At 40.5% G+C, this 23,282-nt stretch overlaps 2 protein-coding genes across 6 annotated transcripts in view; one reads left to right on the forward strand and one right to left on the reverse strand.

Moving 5' to 3' along the window:
- axin1 (axin 1) overlaps positions 1–3,654 on the forward strand; it is a 41,802-nt gene extending 38,148 nt beyond the window's left edge. For all 5 annotated transcript variants that reach the window (XM_074656037.1, XM_074656034.1, XM_074656035.1 and 2 more), the window contains one exon: positions 846–3,654. In XM_074656037.1, coding sequence (XP_074512138.1) covers positions 846–972 — 127 coding nt within the window. In that variant the 3' untranslated portion in view covers positions 973–3,654. The remainder of the gene's footprint in view (positions 1–845) is intronic.
- A 7,601-nt stretch (positions 3,655–11,255) lies between these two features.
- galr2b (galanin receptor 2b) lies at positions 11,256–22,199 on the reverse strand. Its single transcript, XM_074656051.1, has 2 exons — positions 21,826–22,199; positions 11,256–15,262 (listed from the first exon to the last, which is right to left on the reverse strand). Exons 1-2 carry the CDS (start codon positions 22,197–22,199, stop codon positions 14,500–14,502), a joined length of 1,137 nt encoding a protein of 378 aa, XP_074512152.1. The 3' UTR covers positions 11,256–14,499.
- Between the last annotated feature and the right edge of the window lie 1,083 nt (positions 22,200–23,282).

Raw genomic sequence — 23,282 nt, forward strand, 5'->3', positions numbered from 1 at the left:
AGTGTCTGTGAACGAGACACTGAACGCCACATTTTTGACAAATTATAGGGGCATGATGAATTATAGCATGATGTGCTGATTAAAAATGATATGCTTATTTTGCCAAGTGAATCTCAAATCTTTAAACTTGATCATCTCAAACTGAAGTATAAAACCACTAATGGGCACATCGGGCCTCATCCATCAATATCTTCCTAAGTTTGTTCTTGAGAAAGGTCCTAAGAAAAGTCTACGTCGGATTCACGACGTGTTCTTAAACCGCAGAGTTGTTCGTATGCCTGTGTTCTTATAATGATGAATCCGATTGTCCTCGTAAGTTGAAAGCAGTTGATCCTAATTAGCACGTAAACGCTCTGCTAATCAACATAAAACGGCATGAGACTGCAGGGCCGTGTGCACACGCAGAAATTGAAACGCCCAAACAAAAGTCTGAAGAGGGTGGATTACCGGACTCTAAACTTAAAAGAAACTGAATGGTTCTGAAGCGGAGGTACTTCTGCAGGAAGTGGACGACAGAATACCATATAAATAATAATATGATAATTTAAATCCTATTTTATGCAACTGTAGAATTGAAGAAAACGCAATAATCACTTATGTTGCACAAATATGTCCGCACTCAAATGTGCGTAAATGTGTGCTCTTGAGTGTGGACAGATTCTGTTCTCTTACCTAAGAACGAATCCCAACTGAGAAAATATTGTGTGAAGGTCAGAGTCACTGCGTAAGTGGCTTTTAAGAATACATTTCTTGTTAAGAGCGGTTGGTGAATAAGGCCCAGTGTCAGTAAAGGTCACAACTTTTAACCCGGAGAAGCTGACTTTTTTCCTCGCCTTCTTTTTTAGATATTATTTCAAGAAGGTAAGCGACGAGTTTGACTGCGGGGTGGTGTTTGAAGAGGTACGTGAAGATGACGCTATCTTGCCCATCTTTGAGGAGAAGATTATCGGGAAAGTGGAAAAAATCGATTGAAGGTCACGTTGGAAGAGGAAGGCAGCGTGTGATGGAGCGACTGGATGGTGAAGAGGAAGTGTTTTAGGATTGAGAGCGGAGAAGAAAGTGATACAGTAGAAGTGGATCTAGAATTGAAGATCAAGCAGTGGTCACAATGGACGACTTGTGACTCGGTAGCACCACTGCAGAGACGTTGGACTAGAAGAAAAAAGACCTCATTCACTTCTTGGGAGTGTAATGTAGCATTGTAATGTTTACTAGATAAATGAAGGAACAAAAGTGCTACTAAAGCTACATATTTTTGATATGATGTATCAGAGGGTGTCCTTTCTAAAGTAACCACACTTGTCTTTTTTATATGTATTGGTAACAGATGTGTACAGTTTGTTTTAAAAGATAACAAAATTTTATATCTATTTAAGTATTTAAAAATGCTCATTTTCAATCCTATCGAAGCAGGAGCATCGTTCCTGTTGAAGACGATCAAAATCCTTTTTAGGGCTGATTTTTGTTTGTTTTATTCACTGTATAAGAGCCCTCTGGACTCTAATGTTTGTGCTCTTCTTAGTGCTTTTAATACTTCACTTACCAGTACTTTTATTTTGTGGTATTCAATCAGGCTGCACTTTCATTGGATTATATGCCACTGACTATGTCTCAGCGTAACATGAATCTCTAAAGCATCAAACATGAGTGACCAGAAAAATGGAAACCCCTGTACAGTCTACTGTAATCCAGCACAACAGCCCAGTGTCTTAAAATGGTACTTTTAATTTAAGATTATGGTAATTTTTGACACTGCAGGAAAGGATTTTTGGTCTTTTTTGAGGCTCAAATTTTGTGATGGTGTTGTTATGGATATAAGAAACACACAACATTATTATTTGTTGAAGGGCTGTTTTATTAGGCTGCATTTAGGCATGGAACAATATAAGATTTGATCACAAATTGCGATAAAAACACTCAAAATAAATTCATCATGGGGAATTTCCACTATCGTGAATATCCTCACGAGTGACTTTAAAAATCACTATCATGGTAGAGAAGTGAAAAATAGAGACTGATTTAAAAAAAATACCAGAATTATCATGTAAGAAAGAACAGACTCTATTGCTATTTAAAAAAAATGGTATCCTTTATTTAAGCAGGGATACCTTATGAGTTATGATGACCTTATTTAAGATTGTTTCACGAAAAAGGATGTTCACTAAATAAAGAATTGTCCCTTCTGTGATGCAATAAAAATAATGTCAAATGTAAGGTAAAGTGATTCCATTATTTTGATGATTATCAGGATCATGAATTGCAGTTATTCTAGCCAGGATAATCGTGCCATTAAATCTGCCCATGCCTAGTTGCATTACTGTATATTGTGCAGGTTGTTTCATTTTGCTGGTTATTTGGTGTATACTGCATGTGAATGTAGCCAGTGGCTATGTTTATGTACAGTCTTCTGCTGCATTGTTTTTACCCAACCCAGTTGAAAATAACACAATAGATGCAATAGTACTGTAAAAAAAAAAATTGGAAAGACAAATTATGATTGGAAAGCACAAGGTGAATATCTATGCAAGTTGGTTCCCCCAATCCAAAAACTACATTTATATTCATTAACTTAAACTTTGAACTTCAAAATTCAACTTAAAGAGATAATATAGGAACATTTCAAAACAATTAGACACAATCAGGTTGTAAAACCTTATGTTTTACAATTCTGATGATGAATCCTGACTGTGGATGAGTAATTCGACTTCAATGAATGAATATTTTAAAAACAGTTATTCTTAGGAGGCTAGTTGGCTTGATATTCTTTGTATTATTTCCAGTTAAACACTGAAAGATGCTGTTTTGGTTTCAGTTTCTAAAGTCAAGTGCTACCTTCAGCTTTAGAGGTTGCCGTTGTTTATCTGCAGACCTGCACACTCGAGGTCATGCTCGCAGTGCAGAGAGGCTGCTTGAACCTGTTCAACAGAAGTTATATAACCGCATTTGAATGAGAAGGCCAGTGAATGTCATCAGAATACTATCGTACGTTGATGTTTGTGCAGTGAAGGTCACATAAAGGCATATTTAAACACTCTGTAAGTGCTCTATTTTACCGTCAGAGTAGAGGAGGGCTAACAGTCACAGAAATGTTGCGTTTATTATGTTTACATCAAGTTTATTTTCTCCAGCTTCGAGGTCCGTACATGTTCACACCTGCGATCCCCAACTTACCATCTTACACTTTGAATCACTTGCTTAGTTGATCAATCGGTTAAGAGCTCTGATCTGTAGCCTTCTCTAGCTTATCACAGCTGCATCTTGTGCCTGGAAGGAAGGAATTGTTTAGAGCAAATGATCTACTTTTGATAGATCACGTTACACCAAAGAGAAAAAAAAGTAGTAGATAGTGTAAGCACGCTCTTTAATTCCACTGATTCCCCTTCATTTTCTGACTGCACTTATTATTCGCTATCCTTGTTATTCATTCTTTTATATTAAATCATTGAAGCTCTTGCGTGAAAGACCAGAATGTTCTTTGCAATGTGATTGCAGTTTTTCTGATGCGCATCGTGTTATGATCATCAGCATCACATTCATATGGAGCTTTCAGGACATGTAGACCTTCTTATTATCGCGACGCTGAAAGACAATTTGTATTTCCCATCCCCTCTATTTGGCGGTGTGAATGAAACTTTTGCACAGGAATAACACAAACTGAAATGAAAGTAAAAATCATGCTGGGGGAAGCAACGTGACATTAAGATTCAAGGCCACCGTGTTTTTTATTCTGCACCTCTGCATTGTGCTGGAGTCCATAGTGAGGAATGTGCTATAATAAAAGCCTTTTGTTATGGAATAATAGGCAGAAAGATAAGTGGACCTTGAAGCCAGAGTGTATCGTATGTGCTGTTGCATAGAAACCCAGAATGAGGAATATCTCCTTTCTTGAAATGCTGTTTGCTTTTTTTTTTTTTTTTTTTTTTAGATTCTTAACTTAAATCAGTTTAATATATTTACTGCCTCCAGTGTCTGTTAAATTATACATTATTGAGCACATGGTCAAGTTAAATACTAAAAGTATTTTCATTGTTTATTTCTTTTGAAATATAGAGTATCAAATCTGTTTATGATTCTTACTGTGAAAGCCCCAAAAGTTCCCTTATTTAAGATCAATGTATATAATAAACATCAGAGTGCCTTTATTACTATGCTAATGATGTCTGCAGTGTGGGACATAAATACCGGGGATTTTCTTACATTGTTTTTGTTTAGACTTTTTTTTTTTTATTCTTATTTTGTCTTTCTTGTTTAATGTCCGTCACTATTCCACCTTTTCTATGTAAATATGTACAAGTTAAATCTGTCATCAACCAGCAGCCCAGTCAGCACATCCAGAACCCTGGACCTGTTTTTGTTCACTAACTAGCATGGTTACCATTTAAAGGTACCTGGACAATAAATACATGCAATAAACCAGCACTTGAGTGTTATTGACTTTCGTTGTCATTTGCTGCACGCAAGCAAGCGTAGATCAGCATGTTGGCATTGGAGCATAACTTAAAGGTTCCCCCGACACGCTGAAATCCCAGAATGCCACAGCATCTGTTTTGAGTTTAACGGCAGTGTCACGTCACCGACTGAAGGGGGTGCTCTTATTTCGCTGGTAATATTTGATATGCTGTGTTTATCTCAGAGATTCTTCCACCAAAACCGTTTGGACAAGCATATCGGATGATACACTGAGAATGAATTGTGGATCAATGTGTTTTCTGAATGTAGAAACAGAACTAAATCGTGTTTGAAGAGAACTGTTTAACTGTGAAATCCTGCTGAATAACCAGCAAAACACGAACACTGCTCTCTCTCTTCCTCCGTCTGTTTACATATTGATTTATATATTAGATAAATGATAATCAATTTCCTGCAGATTACCCTGGAGGAATTGTCCTGCTTTTTTTTTCATTGACTCAAAGACAATCAATGTTTCATACTCAGGGAGAGCTGTTTAGATGAGCAGGGTGTTTAGAGCAAATAAGGCTGATGCTGCCGTGTTGTGTTAGTAGAGCGCTCAACCCACAGGCTCATATTGGACTAATGATCGATTAGGAGCTGCAACGATTAATCGGTTAGTTGTCAACTATTAAATCAACTGTTTTGATAATCGATTAATCGGTTTGAGTAATTTTTTTTAAGAAAAAAAAGTCCAAATTCTCTAATTCAAGCTTATTTCTTTCCTCCTCTATGACAGTAAACTGAATGTCTTTGAGTTGTGGACAAAACGAGACATTTGAGGACGTCATCTTGGGCTTTGGGAAACACTGATCAACATTTTTTCACCATTTTATGACATTTTATAGACCAAACAACTAATCGATTAATCAAGAAAATAATCAACAGATTAATCGATAATGAAAATAAGTTGTTATTTGCAGAACTAGATTGATTAACCAGCCTCTTTTGGTGATATGGGCACACTGTTTAGTCATTCCCTTTAAGCAGCTTGTGGAGTTAAATCAAAGAAATAACCATTAGTTAGGTTTTCAAGCTAAATTTAAATCTTTAACAGCTGTGTGTGTGTCTGTGTGTGTGTGTGTAGTGAACACAGCTGCACTGCAGGTGTTTTGACGCAGTTATTTCACACCTCTCAAAGATGCTGTTCGGCTACATCCTGCTACCTGTTGTTTCTTTTTGCTACTGTGGATGAGATCTCTGCAACACGCTGACCGCCATTCATTTCACTCACGTCCTCCTTTGAGTCACAGAGGCACGAGTTCGTAACCTCAATCGACTGAGGAGTCAGGTTGGATATAAAGGTCTGAAATGGATATACTGGTTTTATGCAATAAAGCACACAAGAGGCTGATCCACACACAGAAATGTAAGAGTTTTTGAGTAGGAGATCAGGTCAGTTTCCTGTTGTATCACATGATGATAGTGTCCTATTTTAAACACGTTTCACTGCACAAAATGTCAAGATGAACTCACAATTAAACAGCTACGTAATTATGATGATTATAGTAATTTTAGCTCTTTATTCCTCTGGCAGCATCGTCAAATTGCACATACAGTGAGTAAATGTGTGTACTTGATGTCTGTAACTTTGGTAATTTAACTTTTTGATTAACCCTCATCCTACCAACCTATTAAACATACAAGGACTACCAACTGGGGACCCCATGAATGAACTACTGTAATCCTAGAAAAAATGTTAATTTATTTCTTCTGAAAAAATTATTAGTTGTGTAATTAATGTCTTCTGAAGAAAAAGAACAGATAATTATTATTAGGAAAGTTAATTTGCATATTGTGTAAAACGAAAATAGACACAGCACATGAGGTAACCTGTGTCTGTCTCTTTCACAATGACAGAGCACCCCTACCTCCCTGATAGTGAATCATACTTTAAATTAGGAAGTAAAAAATTACTTAATTATAAACATTATTTAATAATTATATTCCGCTAGCTGAAATTTCTTAAAAGAATCCCTGAATCATGACATTAGCTACCAGGTTACATTTGTTTAGACAATAAGTCACACAATGGTGAGATCTGTGCCTGATCAGAAGTGTTTTTATATTAGTTTTGGTTTTCCAGCTCCGATGAAGAGCAGCGCACAGCCGCTTCTCAAACCTAAGGGCCCTGTTTTAACCATTATATGCTATTTTAGCATATCATTATTAAATCATGTTTATAATAAAGTAATTTTTTGATAAATTTTGAGGTAAATGTTGGAGTAATCTGGCAGTAATTCCAAAGAAATTTCAAATAGGTTACTTGCTAATTATCACCTAATCACCAGGAAATTTGCGTACCTGTAAAATGAAGTTTTACCCAATTTATTTCTTCTATTTTAAAGGGACTGTTTGCAACTTTTTAAGCGTATAAATGTACCAGGTCGGGACACATGCGCGCTCGCATATGCACGCTCGCGTGTGGCTGAAGTCCGCACTCCGCTATCTGCTTGCCTTCACTAACACACACCGCGCGCGTTCTCGCTGTCTCGCTCCACCTCTAGACGTGAACGCGCGCTCACTACACACTGCAGAAGAGTTAGTTTAGCTCTGAGAATATCTAGTGAATGTACAGTAGACCTTTGTGCAGAAATAAATGCTGCAGCTCCTCCAGACCAACAGAGGTTTCCCGTGTCTTGTGAAGTGAAGGGGCTTCGCAGCGAGTTACGTTATCGTCTTCGACCGGGTGCCGGTGACTCCCTCCGGGCGCATTCGGGAGAACGTTTCTCTTCCTGCTTCAGCTGAGGCAGGAAAAGCCAACAGTAGGATCAGCATTGATTCATGGAGAGACCTTCGTCTGGTCAGCTAACATTACTGCCAAGCAGGTGAAATATAGAGTGATATTGTGGTTTTAGCTGACGTGTGTCGCCTCACTGTTTTCAGCGATGCTCGTTCATGTCTATGTAGAGCGAGCACAAGCGCGTGCCCGTCGCTGACTTTCGTTGACTTAACGGCCACAGGTGTCTCTGTTAACAAGCATTTCTGAAAGTTACAAATAGTCCCTTTAAATATTTTAACTGCGTAGGCTGTAATTGGGTGCTTTTGACTGGATGTCTCCCAGGACCCCAATACACTGGTCTTTCTTAAAAGCACTAATTAAAAGGGAAACAGAACACATGAAGTAATTAGGAACAAATTGATTGACAAAGTTATGAAAAATTGGGATGATATAAAGCACCTGTGAGATATGACAAGAAGTAGACCTCTGGGGTCTGTGGGGATATGAAGAAAACTCAAATGTTTCATGTTGTGTAGATAGTCGTACCAAGAAAAAAAAATGTGTTTTCTTTTTTAAACCTATAGAGAACATCAATGCACCAAGTGTAACTCCACCATCTGTCTTATAAACCCATCACTTCCATCTACAGCTTCAATAGCATCTCCAGCCATCCTTGGAGAGCAGTGATTGCCTCCTCCAACGTTTCTCTCCTTCTCTTTATGAGCTCAGATTATTAGCTTTTCCTTGTGCTGCTGTAGCTTCACTCTGTTTCATCAAATGCTCACCACTGATAGCCTAAATGCACTTTTGTAGTTGCAGCCTATTTCAGTAACGAAGGATTCACATTAGGTAGAACAATCAGCCGACTTTAACCAAACATAGAAATCTCATTTCCCTTTGGCACATTGGAGGTAGAATTGTTTATCAAATAGTAAAACCTGAAGAGCTCGCATCTTGAGCTGTTTGCTGTTTGTGTCTGCGTGGCACCAATCTAATCACAGATCGTAACAACATCTACAAAACTTCTACTTATTAAACAAGTCCTTTCATAGATGGATTTTGAACCTTTTTCAGCAAAACCGATGAAAAACTGCAGTTTCAAAATTGTGAAAACATGACTATACCCTTAAACAATCTCTAAGGTTAATTGCGCCGTGGTTTCCAGAGCAACCGCAGCACCGACAAAGACTCTCAAGGTTGAGAGTTAGGTAAATATTTTCTACAACCACCTCCAGCCTAACAGGCTTAATTTCCCCAGCTACATCACATAAAGCATTGATGAAAAGAACACTCACTCTGACCCCACTTTGATTCATCTGAGTGCAAAATGTGCGTTTTAGTAATAGCGTTGTTCCCTCAGCGGCAGCACATCCAACTTCTCTGATAATGGAGATGTTTTTAGTGCGGATCATTTTATTTCATCTGCTGTTATTTCATGATTGCAAGAGAAAAACCTGTACTGTACCTGTACATAAGAATGTGTTGTTCTGTTGCTTTATTGTGAAAGCAGCAGTCTTATTTTTATATTTTCTTGCTGGTTACATAATCTCAGTTGAACATCACAGACTACCTCAAAATAAAAGACAAAAGAAAGACATGAGAAGAAGAAAGACACAACATAGAAATAATAAATGAAATAGAAATAATAAATAAATAAGTCAGTAGCTTTGGCGTCAGTTGCTGAATGAAAATGATGATTCACGGAAATCCACAGTTCATCTCCTCTCACAACTATACACATCAGAACACTGCTTCTCTAGACACTTCTAGACAGCAGAGCGGGACAACAGGCTGCTCATAAAAGAGGGAAAATGTGAAAGTATGAAATGCAATGATGTATTAACCGCTAAAAAAAGACCCTATAATTATTCCAGTGTCACACTCTCGTCTCCACATGCCAGTGGACACATTGATGGCAATGTGTTTGACACAGTGATGAGTAACACTTGTTCGTGGTGCGTTATTCGTTATTGCAGCGTCTCTTTCTCTGGTCTTCCATTGAGGACTAAAGGCAGCCACATCTTATAATAGATGTCTTTATGGTAACGGTCCACGGTACACCTCTGACGTGCTTATCGGTTATGACCCTGTCAGATCTCTCAGGTCATCCAGCACGTGTCTGCAACCAAAGCTCGTGTATGAACTGTATGTAACATGGTTATTGTACATCACAGCTTATTGATCATTTCCCTCTTGTTTTGCCCTGCTGTGCACACAGAAATCCAATAGAAAAAGTACAACTTAGTAGAAGAACACCATTATATAATGTGAATTTAGTGGGGTTCACACAATCTTAATTTATTCATTAGTGTCGTCTTTTAAGTTTAGCGTGATGCCCGGTGATGCCTGCAGCTCTGCTCTCACCATCTCTTGGATCTCTTGGGGATCTGCTCTGCTCTGCTCTGCTTGTTAGTATCATATTTTGCTGCAGCATCAAACAGTGGCTTAAAGCATAAAGCAGCAATAGGCAGGGGAAGCAACATGATATTTCCTGATATTTCCTGTTTTCCCAGAACAGATTCAGGCCCAATCCCAATGTCAAATCATCAAGTCATTGACGGCTCTCTCGCAGATATTTTGAGCCCTTTATGAACACTTTCCATTAGTCTACATTTCTGTACATTTTGCTTGAGGGAAATATCCATAATCCATAGCATTGTGATGTTAAATACAGGGTTACCACGGTTACCAGGGGAAGAAAAAAACGATAAACAGGGAGGACGGCACATGGATGTTCAGCCAGGCATATTTAAAGTTACACAGAAACATTAACATTAAGGTTTTAAGATGGATAGGCTATATATTACACGCCTGGTTTATCACCAACCAGTTCTTTTAATTTTGCTTAATGAAGTTTGACAAAACAAGTAAATTGGATTTTTTTGACAGTTACCTCTCGTCTCGTAAGGCAAGAGCCTGGAAGACGTTAAAATCAGGCAGTAAAAAACACGTTAAATATAAACCCACAATTGCCGTTGTCAAGGTAACGGGATGTGTCGCCGCAAAGTGCCGTCCCAATCATATTTATGCTATTTCAAGCCCTCGAAGCCTCTCGCACTCAAACACGTACCAGGTGATGTCAGTCAAGTCACTGAGGGTTCAGGGCTTAAGGCCTTAGGCGGGACATTGGGATTGGACCATAGACTATAGAGTGGTGCAGGAATGAGTCCTAAAACCCGGAAAGGAGTTAGCATTTTAACACCTCCACTTCCCTCGTCTGGAAGTCAATGGGTTTTTTTAACTGTTTTTAGTTAGATGCCTGAAATAAGGTCTGTGGTTAACACAAGCTGAAGAGATTTTAACGTTTTGTTATAATAAATGCCCCACTCATTCTGAAGCTTTTTCATGTTTTAAAAAAAGTGGCTAAATGAGACTACCAAACATCATCACGTCCACTCGTCCACCTTTACAGCGTCGTTGTGTTTGTGTGCTCATGCGTTCGCGGAGTAGTTCGTTTAAAGCCTAACGTTAGCTTTTTACTTCTGCCGATTGCATTTACACTTCAAAAATCATAAAAGTGGTGTTCATTTGTGGAGATAATATGTCATCCCCGGAGCACTCTATATTTTCCTGACTTTTTCCACATAGATTTTTACATATGTGGTTTCTGTGCTTGGACCTCATCACTCCCTGCAAGCCCCCCAAAATCACATGAGATACACCACCTATTTATTATGTAGAGTCTCCTTTACCTTTTACCTTTATACTGTCACTCTACCTTTACTGTTTACACCTCTTCACATATATATGACATCTCATTACACATATGCATTCACTACATTCCTGTTCGCAATTCCTGTACACCACAAATTAATATAATTTTATTTTTTATTTGTAATGATCCATGGATGGATGGATGAATAGATAGATAGATAGATAGATAGATAGATAGATAGATAGATAGATAGATAGATAGATAGATAGATAGATAGATAGATAGATAGATAGATAGATAGATAGGTGGATGTCAAAGAGACAGTTTTTGAAGCAGTTTATGTATTTCATTTTTTATAATATTATTTGGTTTATTTCCATTCACTCAGTTTATGCACACTTTGAATAGAATAAAACCGTCACTAAAATCTCACAGCAGAAAATATTTCATTTGGTAATTTAAGTGTAGCCTATATTACATTGTGTTCTAAAACATTTTGATAAATATCTATTTCATAAAATCTACAGGCTGTTATACGTTTGAAAAGTCGACATGGTGAAACCGAACAAATAGAGAGATACTTTATACACCGTATGATGCAACAGGCAGAATCACTGAAAACAAACTGGAGGGGAATTGTTCAGTGCAAAGGAGGACGTTCTGTCTGGAAATGAAACTCGCAAGAGAAAAATTGCATCTTACACAATCTGAGCAGAACACAGCTAAAAGACGAGAAGGTTTTCTTTTCACACTTCTGAGGTAGGACACAAGCTTACAGAGAAACAGAGAGATACTGAAGATCTGCTGTCATTTGAAACAAAACAAACAATGTCAATGATTAGAATCATTTCACAGCTTTTAAATACACAAAAATACACACCTTTTAAAATACACAACTCTTAACTGCTTAAGTGCACTCATTGATAAACATATTCAGTTAAATATATAATATTTTTACACCATAGAGAAACATGCCATGGATACAATCATTGCAAAACACAAGTAAAGCAAGAAAACGTGCCCAGTTTTTCCAAAAAAAGACTCAAGTCTTCTACCAAGAACCGTTTAATATTTATCAAATAAACTTTTTACTAAATGGAAACTTCTTCTTACGCCAGAATGTAGGCATATTTCAACAAAAAATTGAGATTGTAAATGCTTGTATGAAATTGAAATATAACTGAATATCATGTTTGCACGCAATCTGAAAGTTTTTTTGTGTCATAACATATATAATTAAATCAAACCAGTAATATCTTGACAAGACAGAACAGCATCTGCATGCAAGATACAAAAAACAAACAAACCAAATAACGTCCTCAGATTACAGTTGCGGTTGAGTTTATGTGAGGAAAAGATCACGTCAGAGATTACCGTAACAGAACATAAAAGCTACAGTCGAGTGTGGTGTTGGAACTACTGCAGTGGTGTGATGACTGGCTTTATGATTTTACTTTATGAGCAGGACAATGACCCTGAATCTGCAGCAAATGTTGTTTGAAGTCAAATGAAGAGCCACTCCTAACCCCCACAGTCAACACGACTTTGAACATTTTTGAGACCATTTGAAAAGGTGAAACATACTGTAACATTATGGGACACATTCTGTGCTGCTCTTAAAAGGTGCTGGAATAATTATCAAATACTGAAAAAACTTAAAGGCCCAGTGTGTAGGATTTCGGTGGATCTATTGGCAGACATTTTTTTATTCATAACTATGTTTTCATTAGTGTTTAATCACCTGAAACTAAGAATCCTTGTGTTTTCGTTACCTTAAGGCGTTTACACATCGAGGGCTTGACGAATAAACGACATGAAAAAGCGAAATACTCGCCTGCGATTATTATATGTCTGGCGCTTTTATTGTGAAAGGTGCAACTCAACCCGTCCTGCACAACGTGATTGGTTGATGCCTTTATTCACGGTGAGAAAGCTCAGAAAAAGCGACCTCATTCCAAAAAAAAAGTGTCGCTTTTTTTTTTTTTTTTTCATTATGGGAGTTACTCCATCCATCCATCCATCTTCAACCGCTTATCCGGGATCGGGTCGCGGGGGCAACAGCTCCAGCAGGGGACCCCAAACTTCCCTTTCCCGGGCCACATTAACCAGCTCTGACTGGGGGATCCCGAGGCGTTCCCAGGCCAGAGTAGAGATATAATCTCTCCACCTAGTCCTGGGTCTTCCCCGTGGTCTCCTCCCAGCTGGTCGTGCCTGGAACACCTCCAAGGGGAGGCGCCCAGGGGGCATCCTTACTAGATGCCCGAACCACCTCAACTGGCTCCTTTCGACGCAAAGGAGCAGCGGCTTCTCACCCTATTTCTAAGGGAGACGCCAGCCACCCTCCTGAGGAAACCCATTTCAGCCGCTTGTACCCGCGATCTCGTTCTTTCGGTCATGACCCAACCCTCATGACCATAGGTGAGAGTAGGAACGAAGATTGACCGGTAGATCGAAAGCTTTGCCTTCCGGCTCAGCTCTCTTTTCGTCACAACGGTGCGGTAAAGCGAATGCAATACCGCCCCCGCTGCTCCAATTCTCCGACCAATCTCACGCTCTATAGTCCCTTCACTCGCGAACAAGACTCCGAGGTACTTGAACTCCTTCACTTGGGTCACTTACTGTTTAATGAAAATGATGAAACAAACACAATTTTCGTTGTGGACTCACTGTTTACACCTTAACACTCCTTTTATCTTCTCTCCTTTTTACCATCAACACTGTGAATGTCATGTTGACACATGTTAACACATTTCTTTAAAATATTAGCTGCAATGTCTTTCACATAAGGCAGTCTGTAATGAGCCCGTCATCAAGGCTGAGTCACTTGGCAAGTCTGCCGCTGAAAGGGCAAATTCAGAGTCACTGTGGCTTCTCTTGGCTCTCCGGAAAAAAAAGTGTCACTTTTTTTTCTGCATAATATTTGCGTTCTGTGTGAGAGTACTCATGACTCAAATTACAGTTTGTAAAAATGTATTGAAAGAAGTGTCCCCGGTGTGTAGAGGCCTTTAGAATGAGCCCTTCATATCTACCAAAGCGTATAGAAGCAAAGAGATGAAACTCCGCTAGATGGCGCAGTGGTAGCGCTGCTGCCATTTTGGACTGAAAGCGCCAATGAGTCTGTGGCCAATGAATGTATAAAGAGATGTCTGTAAATCAGAAGATTTTTTTTTTTAGATAAATCAATTTTCCAGTATGAACACTTAAATAGCCCTCATTTAAATTACTATGTCCTAAAAGTTGTCAAATGAATAATAGCTGAATCCAGAATTAGCGGAGGTAATTAGTTGCAATCTGCAACCTCACCGCTAGATGCCACTAAATCCTACACACTGATCCTATATAAATACTAAAGTGCAGGCCATGGTTAAGGCAATTGGTGGAAACAGGAAATACTGAGAACTTTTCACTTTTAGTAAATACTAGCAAACCTTTCTGACTGAGTGTATCTGTTAGTGGAACATTATGGGAGTTACTATTTAATAAAAATGATGAAACAAACACAATTTCCGTTGTGGATTCACTGTTTACACCTTAACACATCTTCTCTCCTGTTTGCCACCAACACTGTGAATGTCATGATGACACATGTTAACACATTTCTTTAAAATATTAGCTGCATGTCTTTCACATAAGGCAGTCTGTAATGAGCCCGTCATCGAGGCTGAATCACTTGTCAAGTCTGCCGCTGAAAAGGCAAATTCAGAGTCACTGTGGCTTCTCTTGGCTCTCCGATCGGCCTGTTAATCATCTCACATTCATTCTGTCGTATGTTCTCCTCGATCATATGCGACACCTCCGTGGAGCCTGCTTCAAACCCGGGCACAGTGTTGGCTACATGGACCACATGGACCTTATTTCTCCCATTTTTACTGAGGATGCAGCTGAACACTTTCTTGAAGCCTTTGCGGAAGTGCTTGGACACCAGAGCGTAGACGATGGGGTTGACGCAAGAGTTGGCGTAGGCCATGCAGTGAGAGAGCAGCCTGAAGGCGTACGTGGTCTGATTGAACGGGAAGTCTCCGTACAGGTAGCACAAGATCACCACGTGGTACGGCAGCCAGCAGATGCAGAACAGCACGGTGACGATGATGATCATTTTGGTGACTTTGCGTTTGGCCCTCTTGGATTCTGACATGCCGTCCAACGGGTCGACGGCCGTCCACAGGTACTTGATGGTTCGAGTGTACGAGAGGCTCACGATCAGCACGGGGATGACGTAGCCGAACATGAAGGTGCACGTGTCCAGCACCTTCCGGTTCTGCTCCTCCCAGCCCGGGATGCACACGGTGCTGTTGGCGTAATCGATCAGGTCGTAGTAGCTGAGATAAGGACCCGCAAAGACCAGAGAAAGACCCCAGATGATCACCATGGCAACCACTGCATTACACGGGGTCCGTAGCTCTCTGGAGCGCAGCGGGTAACGAATGGCCAGATACCTACAAAGAGGAAAAATAACACATTGATATTTGATCCAAACCACAGGAACATGATAATTAGTGCACATGCTGAGCCAGAGTGGTGCAATGTGATAATTATAGGCTGAAAGAGTGTAATTCTTCATAATTAGAGCTTCATATTAAAGGTAACTAAAATCTGTATTTGCATAACATTGTAAATATTATGACAGAAGCTATAAAGTGAACTAGTTTAGTTCAGTATCCAATAAATGATATTGTGGCCACAAAATTTCCTTTAAAAGGAATCGCAGATCAGGCTTTTTTTTATCGCGAGGGATCGCCTCGCTTCTCAGCATTGGACGCTTGATGGGCTGCCACTAGACACAAGGCACCTGATTGGACAAACGCTTTCCCTCGTGGGCTGCTGCTCCCAGCTTTCAAACCAGAAACAATTGGAAACTTTCTTCTCTTATTTCACAAAAAATTTTCACATTTTATGCGAGAAATAAATCATGCAGTTGATGAATCTGTCTTTATTTTGGATCGACAACACTTAGTTTAAAAGTTTCTCGAGAGTTTCCAGTGGCGGCGAGTCGCATCGGATGCCCCTAATTTGCATAAAGTAGCTTAGACCTCAACTTTATGCAAATGAGGAGCCGGCAACATGACAGTCCGTCTCTCGAATCGCACCGCCACGCTACCAGAATGCATTGCCGGCTGCTTACATAGACAATGAATGGGAAGCGTGGAAAGGACGGAGCCTGTGGACATGTACCATTAGGGATATTATTGTAGCGACTGCAATCAAAAAGCTGCTAAGAGGCTAAGTACGAAGCTCTTCACTTTGACGCGTAAAACAAATCCATACTTTAATCCAGATGTGTTTGTTTATTAAATGAAAAGAATGACAAGCAACAACTGTTATGGATAAACTAAAGTAGGACCTGACGGTCAACAGAAAAATGTCCAAGCCTAACTCACCCTCTTTTGTGAAATCCTGCAGTCCAAGTGAACAGGTAAAATAAGTGAAACCACACCCCTGTGCCAATTAACAGAAATGATACTAACCAAAAGAGCGTGTGCTGCCTAAACAAATAATAGTAATAAACATCTAAATACACACTTTGTGCTGTAGGCCTAATGAATGTCAGCGTGGGCAGTTGTTGTTGGATGCTGTCGGCGACGACAACCCAGAGAGAACGAACTGTGTGTACGTTACTATGCATGAAAGTTTTCCTCCTCACTGGGACAGAGGTGTGCTGGAGACCTTCTGCAGGATCCAATTTTGGAACCATTTTGTCATTGAATTTTGCTAATTTAATGGTCTGCCTCCGAAGAAGGAATGAGAGCGGGGTAGCTGCTCCACGGGCCGCCGCACAGCAGAGAGATACTGTGGGGGAAAACAGTGTGGAGAGCTGGCATATTTTCACATCTTACTCTGTGGATTAAGGATTTATTTTGACCAAACCAGAGCTGCTGATTGTTGGAAGAAGAAGAATGTGACGAAGATGTGTTTGGTGAGTATTAATTTGTTACTGTCCCGTTTGAATGAAGTGTGTTTTAAGATGAGTAAACAAGGCAATTACTGTAATCCTGTCTTAGTTCGGTGTAAGAGAGAAACTTGAATTCAGAAGGTGTACGATTATATTATTTTTGTTGGGGTGTAAGAATATTTCCTTTTTGATATTTTGTGATATATTTTGTTTAGTACTCAGAAAAGAGAGCTTATTGCAAACTCGCCACCCGCGCGCAATGCATCCTGGTACATTTAGGCACAGCTGGCACGGCTCTGCGAGCAGGAGAAATCAGCTTTCTCGGTCAATATAGCACACACTGGGGGATTTATTTCTTCAGTGGACTACATTTACCAGCAACCCTGATTGGACATCCACATACAAGGTGGCGAATTTTCCCTTTAAAGACTCAAGAAACTCAAATCAGATTTATTGGCAGAAACGGAACACTATATTCATTATAAGGTTTGAATTAGTGTATATGCACCTTACAATCGTTGTGTTTTCAATAGCTTAGAATGAACCTTTCATATCTACATATGCATCGGGTCCTCTTCGAGAAGTCCGCCACGTTGCACCGCCATGTTTCTACAGTAGCCCAGATCGGACAAACCAAACACTAGAGAGACATTCACTTAGGTTCTCCGACACACTTGTAAAGGGAGGAGTGAGCGGAGGGATATTCAGTTGGTTGCTATCTGCAACATCACCGCTAGATGCCACTAAATCCTACACACTGCTCCTTTAAATCAAATCCAGAAAGCATTGCCTGAGTGAAGACTGATTTTGGTTTATTTCACTAATAGGTTTATTATGCGAAGGGAAAATCCACCAAGGATGCTGCCACCTCCACACTCAGTGTTACGAGCAGCGTGGCTCACACTGAGGCTTCTTTGTTGGATGATAATCATTCACACCACACGCTGTTTGTGGGTTTTATTGAATAGAAAACACCTTTGGGAAATATGTCAAACTGGCTGTTATATATGCAGAAAGGTTTTTGTAGAATGTTCAATAGGATGTGATTGTGCTATGCATCGCTTGGTAAAACCATGCATAGCACAGAACATCATGTGCCTCGTGCTGTGCGTTTGATGTTGCTGAGCAGGTAGGCGATAAAGGCGCAAATCCCACCGCACATCACCTGGTATATCATGAAGAAAGAGCCTGATGTTTTATGGCAGAGATCTCTTTCAATAATCTGTCACAACACTGCTTTTCACTTATTATTGCTGAAGTTATGCTTCACCATCACCTGGTTTGTTCATCTATGTAAAGATGTATTTGCCACATTCCACATGCTGGGAGTATTTGCAGCTTCTTTTCCCAGAGGCAGGGATTCTGGGTAAAGCGGCAAATCCACGTCCTCCCCATCTGCATTTACTGGACACTTCAGCCAGCTCTCCAGAAGCAGAGGCAACAGCCTCTCTGGCCTTTGAAACCTCACTGAAATGGGGCCAAAGACACTTCACGTTCGACATGAAAGGGAGAAAAAACAGCAGCTTGAACCTACTTGTCACATATGGAGGCTCAGTGTCTTGAATAACTGTGAGTACTCAGAGTCAGACCCTGTATGCTTGGCTAAAATTGTCCAATTTATGAGAAAGCATGAGCTAATGAGCATCTGTTCATGCTTTGGTTTCCGTGCTTCTGAGAGGATATTTAATGTTTTGCTGAATCTGAGACCAATTAAAATGTAGAAAAGCAGATAAGAAACAATCTGTTACGATACAAAATCACCACGTTTTCTGTGAAATGGAGCCATGGTTGAATTTCAAAATGTACTACTGGCTCAATCCAGATGTTGTTTCAGTATTTTCTTCACAAATGTAAAACTGAACATATTGGATTTTTGCCCAAACACAGTCATGAATTGCAGCCGCCGCAGACGTACGTTTGGAGTAAATAGCTCTGCATTGTTATCTTGTGCCCTGTATGTACTGTTACCATAGTTCAAGTATTTGTGCAAATTAACTCCCTGATTAGAAGCAATAATGTTTTGTTCTATATTGAATCATTTTCAAATGGGATATTGCTCTGGCATAAAATCTCAGTATACGTATGATCTGCCTGTGGGCGGCTCACTGCAGCAGCAAATACTTTCCTTTAGAAGACTGAGCGTGTTCATTCAGGCTGAACTGTGATTTAATTCCTGCTGGGGATTCCTGGTCTAAAGTGTAATTGTAAGCTGCTGCCTTTTCTTTACTTGCTACACAGGAACTGAGGAGGAAAACAGCGGAAATCCATTAACATCTCGACTCGGATGTGCCTGCTCTTTTCCAGACCGGGGAGGAAACGTCTGGCTCAAAAATCTATTGAATCCTCTAAAGTGTAAACAGAGTCGGTGTGAGCAGAGGGCATCTGCTACAGAGGGCAGCTGCTCATCCGACTCTGTCCATATTGACTGAGCTGACAGTGTTACCCAACAACTATAATGAAGGCTTTGCTCTTACTCTGTGAGGGATGTAATTTTCAGCCGGGGATAATGCATGATTCTCTCATAAGATGGTCAATTACAGATGCAGTGTCTCTGTAAGGTCTTATGGGGTCTTTGACTAATTCCATTAATGTGTACCTCCGCGGTCTTGTTGATGTTCCCGGAGTTGTTTTTTTACCTTCAAATGAGAAAAATAACATTTGGGATGAATTAAATGCATCTAAAATTATTCCTAGCATGAACAGAAAAAGTGTGGACTTGAACGAAAGCCTCCTTACAGCCTACCTTAATGATTTTTTTAGGCTTGATGCCCTTTGTTGTCTTATAAAATCTGTTCATACTAATAGAGTGGTGCAGAAACTAACAGACACTGTTAGCTCTGGCAGCACGGTTGCTGTGGTTAGCACCGTTAGCTGCTAGCCGTCGGCTCAGCCAACACATTTTCACTCCCAACTTGTCAAATATCGCTGCTTGATCGGTGCCCCTCAGCATCGGTGACCGACGCACAGTGTATCCCTCTTGCGTTACTTTTGGACGGACCAGGGACGGTGTGTCAAGATACGCTCATTACATGCACAGTGTCCATTCAAAATAAACTTTCGTTTTCACAGGATGTTTAGGTTTAGACAACACAACCACTTAGGTAGAGTGAGGAAACGGTCGTGGTTGACGTTAGCTTCAGTGACTAACGACTCACGTGACTAATGACTCTATCTGGCGTGGAGAGGAGGTCGTGTTGCTCTGGCTCTATCTATTTGGCGTGGAGAGGAGGTCGTGTTGCTCTGGCTCTATCTATTTGGCGCGGAGAAGAGGTTGTGTTGCTCTGGCTCTATCTATTTGGCGTGGAGAAGAAGTCATGTTGCTCTGGCTCTATCTATTTGCCGTGGAGAGGAGGTCGTGTTGCTCTGGCTCTATCTATTTGGCGTGGGGAGGAGGTCATGTTGCTCTGGCTCTATCTATTTGCCGTGGAGAGGAGGTCGTGTTGCTCTGGCTCTATCTATTTGGCGTGGAGAGGAGGTCGTGTTGCTCTGGCTCTATCTATTTGGCGTGGAGAGGAAGTTGTGTTGCTCTGGCTCTATCTGTTTGGCGTGGGGAGGAGGTCGTGTTGCTCTGGCTCTATTTATTTAGTCGACGCCACGGAGCTGCTTGACATGACATCTTCCTGGATCTACCTTCTCACATATGTTCTCATTATATGTATTAATTTAGGCATATGGATTGTCTATGTTGTATTTGATTATGTTGTTAGTCTGTACACACGACATCTATTTCACGTATGTCCACCCTGGACGGGGGATCCCTCCTCTGTTGCTCTTCCTGAGGTTTCTTCCATTTTTCTTTTTTCCCTGTTAAAAGGTTTTTTTTGGGGGGGGGGTTCCTTATCCGGTGAGAGGGTCGCACTGTAAAGGACAGAGGATGTCGTATCCTGTACAGATTGTAAAGCCCCCTGAGGCAAATGTGTGATTTGTCATTTTGGGCTATATAAATAAAATTGACTTGACTCACGTGACTCACGTGACTGACGATACCATAGTCACATGACTAACAACAGACATGACAAAATAAGTCAACGTTACTTTTAGTTTCACACGGGACACACACAAACACCGGTCTCCTGGTTGAAAGTCCTGTGTTTGTTTGACCCATCCACACCGCTCCCACCCGCCCTGAGCTGACTCTCGCTCCATTAATACCAAGTCACTTGCTCCGACCGCCGAATAACGCCGCGGGTGGGTTTACATTGGAGTTAGTTGAAAGTCCGATTCGTCACATACTGTCACTTCGTCGGTTTCCAATGTCGTGGGGCGCTGCCCAATCGACGGTATTTAACGAGTTGGGAATGAGACAGTGTTGGCTCAGCCATCTCCATGTTGAGAGCCGTGTGGAGCTATCCCATCAATCATGCTCTAAACTTCGAATTTAGCATCTTCAATTATAGGGAAGAAAATGCGTATATGAGTGCAGGAACTAGTGATTTGAGACCTTAAATGACTGCTATAAGTAATTTCCCCTCATGACGCTTAACACATGCTGTACATATCTGATGAAGTAAAGCGAGAGAGATACAAGAAGATGAGTCACAACTACTGCTGACTCGAATAATGATTTTTCATTTTCATTTCCCAAGTGAAAATGTTAAACATCCTCTGGTTCCAGCTCCTCCAACGTGAATATTTGCTGTTTTATATCATTGTTAATTGAATACATTTGGGTTTTTGACAGTTGGTTGAACAAAACCAGCAATTTGAAGATGTCACCTTGGGCTTTGCGAACTTGTGATTTTGTGTGTAATTTAACAGACTAAACAATGAATTGGCTAATTGCAAAACTGTTTGACAGATTGATTGACAATGGAAATAATCATTACTGTAGTTGCAGCCCTATAACAACAACCTTTTGTGAGAGGAAGCAAAGTGCTTTATGGGAAATGCAGCGCTACCAACACTAACAATCCCCTCTGTTCTCTTTTGTGTTAACAATAATTTCAAGGTAATTTGAAAAGTGTTATGGATGTTTCAAATGTCACATATGAGCCTGGTAGTTAGGTGGATTTTTCAGTAAGTATTTGTGTTATATAATATGCTGTAGTGTGTTCATGTGCAAAATTAAAAATGTTCTCTTCTGGGATTGATAGATAATAATGAACATACCTGTCAACAGAGACGGCAGCCAGTGTGAAGCTGCTGGCGTACATGGTGAGGTTGATGAGGAAGTGGACGACTTTGCACATGAAGGAGCCAAACACCCAGCCCTCCAGAGAGTAGATGGTGGCTTGGAAAGGGACGCAGAAGATGATGAAGAAGAAGTCGGCCACGCTCAGGTTGAGTATGAACAGATTGGTCGTGTTGTATCCCACCTGGCCGCTCCGCAGAAGCACGGCGAGCACCAGGCTGTTGCCGATGGTGCCCAGCAGGAAGATGAGGGAGAAGACCACGGACACGATCACGCTGGTCGGGTTCAGCTGGTAGCTCTCAGATACATTGGCCTGCCCTCCTGGTCTGCTGAAATCCTCAAAGTCAGCCATTTCTGAAATCTGAAGTCTGAAATAGAGAGAAGCAAATTAGAATCACTATCCTAGAGCTTTTGATTGTTTTACTATGTCTTCTGGGCTCATGCACTGGTGGTTAAAAATGATAAAGGAGCTCACTCAGAGGGGGGTTTAATGAGTTAGTGTTTGCAACTTTTAAAATTATGCTAAAAAAGTTGACAAGCCTGCATGCAACAGAAGATTTCTTAATCCCCAGTAGAGACATGTCACACATATTAATAAGACAAGAATGAGAGGCTGTTTTTAATTGGATAGTGACGTATTGTCAGATGAGTCTAGGGAATATTTTCACAGCTTAATTACAAGTAAGGTTGCGATGTGGTTTAATTTAAATGGAGATGTAACTAGCTTAATTTAAATGGTAATGCTTAATTCACACTATATATTACACCATTTCTTTCTGGGGTTTTTTAAGGTTTGAGAAAAGAGGTTCACCTTTAAAGTGAAGATTTAATAATACACTGGAGAGATTTGCTGTCTTCAAATATGAGCTAGAAGGTTTTCAGGTAAGTGGACGGAGCCACTTACAGCCAGCGATTCCCCTCTTCTCCTCTCTAATCCAAGGAATTGTGTCTCAAACCCAGAGCTGTCTGAGTGCTGCCGCCTGTTCGATTCGATTCAGTCTCTGAAAAGAAGAAGAGCAGGAGTCCATCTCAGCCAAAAACACATCATCCACAGTGAGCATTTATCCCTCTCAATTTCTGACCAGTAACAACATCACATTAGAGCTTCTGACGTGTTGCAGTTTCGTGTTGCAAGGGGTGGCTCCAGTGACGTCAGTGTGCACTCTCAGGGCTGGCGAGTGCTTCAAAATTGAGGCTTGAAAGTAAAGAGGTGCACTCGATGGTGAAGTTGATGAGCCACAGTGAAGAGAATCTCACATTTAATCCCATGAAAGAGTTTCATTCTGGATGAAAATTACGGACGAAATATGAGCAGCTGAGAATATAAAACCAGTGTGTTTGGTTATAGTCCGTATTGTTCAGTAGTGGCATCAGTGTGTTGTTAAAGGGCAGGTCCATTATTTTATATTTTTTGAGGTTTTTGTGGCTTCCCATT

Source organism: Sebastes fasciatus, chromosome 13, assembly GCF_043250625.1.
Source record: "Sebastes fasciatus isolate fSebFas1 chromosome 13, fSebFas1.pri, whole genome shotgun sequence".
In the NCBI taxonomy this organism is placed as follows: Eukaryota; Metazoa; Chordata; class Actinopteri; order Perciformes; family Sebastidae; genus Sebastes; species Sebastes fasciatus.